Consider the following 6,520-nt stretch of genomic DNA (forward strand, 5'->3'; position numbering starts at 1 on the left):
ATCCATTTCTCTTCCCCAAAATACAATACCCTGGCTGTTTTTTTTTTTTTTTGAGACAGAACTAGGGACTATTGGCACCTGCCACAATGCCAAGCTATTTTTTGGTTATAGTTGTTGTTGTTTGGCAGGCCCAGGCTGGATTCAAACTCCCCAGCTCTGGTGTATGTGGCCAGCACCCTAGCCTCTGAGCTATGGTAAAAAAATTCTTAAGACAGCACCCCCTAAATGAAACACTTTTAATAAGATTTCTTTTGCCCAGAGAATGAACAGTATAGAGACATGAAGGCCAACTTTTACTTATTTTTTATTAAATCATAGCTGTGTACATTAATTCAGTCATGGGGTACAATGTGCTGGTTTTACATACAATTTGAAATGCTATCATCACAACTTTTATTTTTATTTTTATTTACTTTTTTTTGAGACAGAGTTTCACTATGTCGCCCTCAGTAGAGTGCCGTGGTGTCACTGCTCACCGCAACCTCCAACTCTTGAGCTTAAGTGACTCTCCTGCCTCCTGAGTAGCTGGAACTACAGGCACCCACCACAACACCCTTCTATTTTTTGTTGCATTTGTCATTGTTTAGCAGGCCAGGCCAGGTTTGAACCCGCCAACTTTGGTGCATGTGGCTGGCACCATAACCAGTGTGCTATGGGCACTGAGCCAAGGCCAACTTTTAGTATCTTAGGTAAAATTCTCACTTCCAGTGGAAAATGAAAAATTATTTTTTTCTACACTTGATCTTAGCCAAAAGGCTGAGAAACGATGAAAAATTATTTTTTCTAACTTGACCTAGTAACACTTTAAAAATGTATACCATCATCCATTTGGATCCTTCAGTGCCAAACCCTACTTTGAGTGTGACAGATATTTAGCCAACACCATCAAACCAAGTTTGAATTTATGAAAGCATGTATTACCATCATATAAGGCTAGACATTTTCATGATTTTTTTTTGTTAAAAGACATAGAAGATATAATTACATTTATACTAAGAGCTTACATGGCATTTTGAAAAGTGGAAAAGTCATCAACCTGTGATCCAAAAACAAGAAATCCTAACTGGGCATAAGCAAAGAATATTATAAAAAACATGATGGCAAATCCTACTACGTCTTTGATACATCGAGACAAAGTTGATGACAGCTGAGACATTGTTTTATTAAAGCTTATGAATTTGAATATCTGAAAAAGAATAAAGTTAATTGAAATAGGAGAATAGCAAAGATTATAATTACTTATTATAAGTTAAATTAATTTCAGAAGAATTAAAGGAGATGTCAAGAGTGTTTGAGGATTTTCCAGCAATCATTACAAGGCCAAACTACTCTTAAAATTGCTTACTGTGTTTTGCTGTGTATAATGTACCCTGTGTATACATGTATAATGTACACCCATACTTTTTGCCCAAACTTTCAGGAAAAAAATCTTTCATTTTAATTTTTTAAAGGAAGACAAAAATGGCCATACAGTGCTGCCTCCTCTTGTGGGAGGCATGAGGCACAAAGCCAGCCACTGCAGAGAAGCGGGAAGCAGGCCCAGGCAGCTGGTGAGAGTGGTCTGGATGACCTGAGTGCCCAACCTCCTCCAAGTTTCCCCTTCCAGGTAACCCTCATCCCCACATTTTCTCATTTCCTATTCCCACCCATGTCTATCAGTGGGAGTTGGCCACAGCTTTTCTGCTCAGAACCCCAGTGGGCTTATTTCCTGGGAAGCTAGTATGAAGGGCCAAGGCCAGGCCTGCCTGCCCTGGGCTCCTGACAGTAGATCCCTATCCTTTCCGAGCTGCCTCATCTCTTGTGCAGCTGGCCCCATTCTGAGGCCCCTGGGACACCATGCTGAGGAGGAAGATACGTGGGCTGGGATCTGGGAGACCCATTAATACCCTTTGTAACAATCTGGATGGAACTGGAGATCATCTTCCTAAGCAAAATATCACAATGGGAAAACAAACACGCATATGCTCACTTTTAAGTTGGAACTAAATGATCAACACACATGTGTACATATGGTAGTAAAATTCAGTGGAAATAAAGCAGGTGGAAGGGGTGGGGGAAGGAGATACGTAAGTTCATACTTAATGGGCCACACAATGTGTACTATCTGGAGAATGAACACAATTATAACCTTGCCTCAAACTATACAAAAGTAATGCATGTAACCAAAACATTTGTACCCCTGTAACATTCTGAAATTTAAAAAAAAATTTAAAAATGTATATAGATAGAGAATTAGTACTAACCATGTATGAGATACATCCTTATTTTTCCCTCAGAAATTTGGGCAAAAACTGTGCATTCGACACAGCAAAATATGATAATAGTTAAGAAAACTTAACAGTGGCATAATGTGCAGTGTAAGTGCCTATTGTATTATGTAATAGAATAAAATATAAATACCTTTATCCATGCAAAGAAGATAGTGATAGCAATTATATCGTTGTAATAAATGTTCCAGTATGCAAGAAAATAGAAGTCTGAATATTTTTCAGTACTTTTCAGCAGCTGTCCAAGTAAGAGAACAATTTGTGTATTACAGTATATGTTGAAGCAAACAGCTACAAAACACAACTAAATGGGAAAACAAGAAGGGTTAAATTAGAGAGCGTTTCTTTTTTTTCTTTTTATTTTAGAGACAGAGTCTCACTTTATCGCCCTTGGTAGAGTGCTGTGATGTCACAGCTCACAGCAACCTCCAACTCCTGGGCTTAGGCAATTCTCTTGCCTCAGCCTCCTGAGTAGCTGGGACTACAGGCACCCACAACAATGCCCGGCTATTTTTTTGTTGCAGTTTGGCCAGGGCCAGGTTTGAACCTGCCACCTTTGGTAGATGGGGCCAGCGCCCTACCCACTGACCCACAGGTGCCACCCATTAGAGACTATTTCTATGTCTAAATCTCTTGCAGCCTATGAAGAGACACATGAAAAAGTTCATCAGGAGTAAGAAATTACAGTTACAAAAAATAAACCCATTCAGAACCCTTTAACATTCCCTCTCTCTTTCTCTCTTTTTCCTTTTTTTTTTGCAGGGGCTGGGTTATATGGGGTCAGCACCCTGTTCCTTTGAGCCACAGGCACTGCCCTCTCTCTCTTTTTTAAAGAGACAATGCCTCATTCCATAGAGTGCAGTGGCATGATCATAGCTCACTATAATCTTGAACTCCTGGCTTCAAGCAGTCCTCCTGGCTTTGGCCTTCCAAAGTGGGATTACAGGTACAAGCCACCACACCTGGCCTAAAACCCTTTTGAAAGAGAATTTCGAAACCAGGTTATCTCGGCCAATAGAGCTTTATAATGTATGAAATTTTTCCTTTGACTCCCCTTGCCGGAAATAATCAGAAATATTTAAGTAACATTTAATGCTATGCCCTTTGTTAGACATTATTGGGGATACCAGAGAAGTAGATAATACAATTCCTGATTTTGAGAAACTTTCAATCTAATTTTGATAGGCTATATGCAAGGCCAACAAGGGTGAAAGATCAGATTATATGAATCAGAAATTGTTCACTGATGGTTCCTAAGCAAAAAGCTCTTAATATGTCTCTTTCTGCCTAAATCTCTGTTTTAGTACATTCCAGTGACTACTAGAACTGGCAGTCTTTGGTCTCTGGTATTTCTTTCAGGGACTATCTCCCCAATACTTGTATCTTCTGTACCTTCAAGGTACCCCCTGGTTTCTCACTTCGTTCCCCCCACATGCCCTCTCTGCTATCAGTTTTCAGCCTTATCTTGACTTTTGCCTGCTTGTTCAAAATTTAGTGTGAAGAGGAAAGCAGATTTAAGTAACATAGAAGAGCATGTTTTAAAAGATCTTACCCCATTTTTAGGAAAGACGGGGATCTTGCTTTTTGCTCAGGCTAGTCTCGAACCCGTGAGCTCAAGCTATCTACCCACCTCAGCCTCCCAGAATGCTAGGATTACAGGCGTGAAAATAGAAAAACTGAGGCAAGAGGATCACTTGAGCCCAGGAGTTGGAGGTTGCTGTGAGCTATGATGTCACAGCACTCTACCCAGGGCGACAGATTGAGAATCTGTCTTAAAAAAAAAAATCTTACCCCAAAAGACCCACAATTTGAGTAGGAGTAGAGACACCTACTATGAACACTAAATAAAATTATTTATGCACTCACTTATTCCTCTAGGTTTATGCCAACCCTCCAAAGAGCAAATAAGAAACAAGTAGATTTCTCCCTTTTTGGAAGCACATAATTAGTACTTACTATGACAGTTCATTTTATGCTTGATACTTGTAGTTTTCAAAATAAGTTCTGGATAAATAGAAAATTCGGTTTTTTATACTTCATTCATTGGTGGGTTCAGGGATGCAATACCATTCAACCATATACATAAATATATACTCACCAGCAAAAGTAGTAATTCCAGCCAGTTCCAAATACTTCTGAAATAGGCAAACTTAAAATCTTTTATCTTTTTAATTTCTTGTGTTGTGAAGACAAAAAGAAAAATACAAAATGTGATTTCACAGGAAGCAATAAAATAATCATAGTAGCTAACGTATCTGAGGAGCTTCACAGAGTAAAATTGCCATGAAGTAAGTATTCCTCCAGTTGCAGGGAATTCTGCCACCAATCTGTAAAATTAGGTTTGTGAAAGCAGCTATTCATTTTAAGCATTTATATTTCTGTACCTAACTCAATGTGAAATTTCTAATCAATGACAATGTATACTTTATGATAATCAGTTATTTTTTTTACACAATGTATTTCCTTGCAGTCATAGGCTCAATTTAAAACATTTTCTAGTGGATTTATTTATTTATACAGAGTCCCACTTTGTGCCCTGGATAGAGTGTAGTGGTGTCCTAGCTTACAGCAACCTCAAATTCTTGGGCTCATGCAATCCTCCTGCCTTAGCCTCCTAATTAGCTGGGACTACAGGTGTCCTCCACACCCCCAGCTAGTTTTTCTATTTTCAGTAGAGATGGGGTCTTATTCTTGCTCAGTCTGGTCTGGAACTCCTGAGCTCAAGAACTCCACCTGCCTTGGACTCCCAGAGTGCTAGGATTATAGGCATGAGCCACCACACCAGGCAGATTTACTTATTTCTTAATGGTTCCACTTTTTCTGTATCCTAAATATTCAAATGGTCAAAGACCTATGTAAATGAGAAAGTATGATGTGAATTTAGCCAGATATTCATTCTATTCTGTGTCCAATTTGCTTGCTCATAACGGGGAATACAATTTATCTCCATTAGAGAATAAGATGTGTTTTTTTTTTTTTTTTTTTTTTTTAGACAGAGCGTCAAGCTGTCCCCCTGGGTAGAGTGCCATGGCATCACAGCTCACAGCAACCTCCAACTCCTGGGCTCAAGTGAGTCTCCTGCCTCAGCCTCCCAAGTAGCTGGGACCACAGGCGCCCGCCACAATGCCCGGCTATCTTTGGTTGCAGCCGTCATTGTTGTTTGGCGGGTTCAGGCTGGATTCGAACTGGCCACCTTAGGTATATGTGGCTGGCGCCTTAGCCGGTTGAACCACAGGCACCGAGCCGAGAATAAGATGTTTTTTTTAAAAAAAAGCTATGCTGTTAGTTATTGTTAATAGTCTCTAAATACATAACTTTTGAATATTTCTTCCCCTTTAGATTATCAGAAATACTTCTTGCTTCTAAATACTAGGTTACGAATTCTATTAAAGCAAGTGTTTTCTGCTTACTTTAGGCATTGGAAGTTGGGTACAAAGATTTACTATATGCAAACAGAAATATAAAAATTAATTCCAACACTCAGTATAAAAAGATTTTGAGGTTGTTGTGGGTGTTTCCATAACCTTAGATAATTAAGAATTGGAAGTAATTTAAGGAAGTTAACACTTCTATTACAAGCTTGACAATGTAATTATTCCTACCTAAAGATGTTAGCAGATTTTATTGGTAGTATTATAAGGTGTTGTCAAAATGAATAATAAAAACAAAACCAGACCCCAGTGAACAAATAAAACCGTTACATCTTAGACACAGTAGATGCTCAATGTTGGATAAGTAAGTGATGAAGGCTAAACTCTGATCACTGTCCTTTGTTCCAAATTCCTTTCCAAGGGGCCCTGGAAAGAATCATATTTGCAGACTATTTTGTTTAACAAGTTTGTTTGACTCAGAATACTGTGCCTTGATCTCACACATGACTCTGCCATAGCACCAGATGATGATGAGAAGACTTCTTACTTCGTATACATTAAAACTAAACATAATCATTCCTTTCTGCTCATTCCAAGATTTTTTAGACACAACTTTACTCCTTTAATCAGTAACCAATTAAAGGATGTCTGAATCCACCTATAACCTGTAAGCCCCCACTCTTTTTTTTTTGAGACAGAGCCTCAAGCTGTCCCCTTGAGTAGAGTGCTATGGCATCACAGCTCACAGCAACCTCCAACTCCTGGGCTCAAGCGAGTCTCCTGCCTCAGCCTCCCAAGTTACATTTCCAAGAAACCTAATATAAATCTGCCATGGGCTGTAGTGAAGGGTGCCTGGGCATTGGAGCCATACGTTAAGAGTCT

The 6,520-nt window shown here is 39.2% G+C and overlaps 1 protein-coding gene and 1 pseudogene across 2 annotated transcripts in view; both read right to left on the reverse strand.

Annotated features, from left to right (window-relative positions):
* The window catches only part of PKD2L2 (polycystin 2 like 2, transient receptor potential cation channel), a 59,193-nt gene that overhangs the window by 24,482 nt on the left and 28,191 nt on the right, over positions 1-6,520 (reverse strand). For both annotated transcript variants that reach the window (XM_012808777.1, XM_023516052.1), the window contains exons 6-8: positions 4,366-4,594; positions 2,401-2,571; positions 1,005-1,186 (exon numbers count right to left, since the gene is read on the reverse strand). In XM_012808777.1, coding sequence (XP_012664231.1) covers positions 1,005-1,186; positions 2,401-2,571; positions 4,366-4,594 — 582 coding nt within the window. The remainder of the gene's footprint in view (positions 1-1,004; positions 1,187-2,400; positions 2,572-4,365; positions 4,595-6,520) is intronic.
* Positions 625-768, reverse strand: LOC111727271 (annotated as a pseudogene).

This window comes from Otolemur garnettii, unplaced genomic scaffold (assembly GCF_000181295.1).
Source record: "Otolemur garnettii isolate 467f Iridium unplaced genomic scaffold, OtoGar3 scaffold00003, whole genome shotgun sequence".
NCBI lineage: Eukaryota > Metazoa > Chordata > Mammalia > Primates > Galagidae > Otolemur > Otolemur garnettii.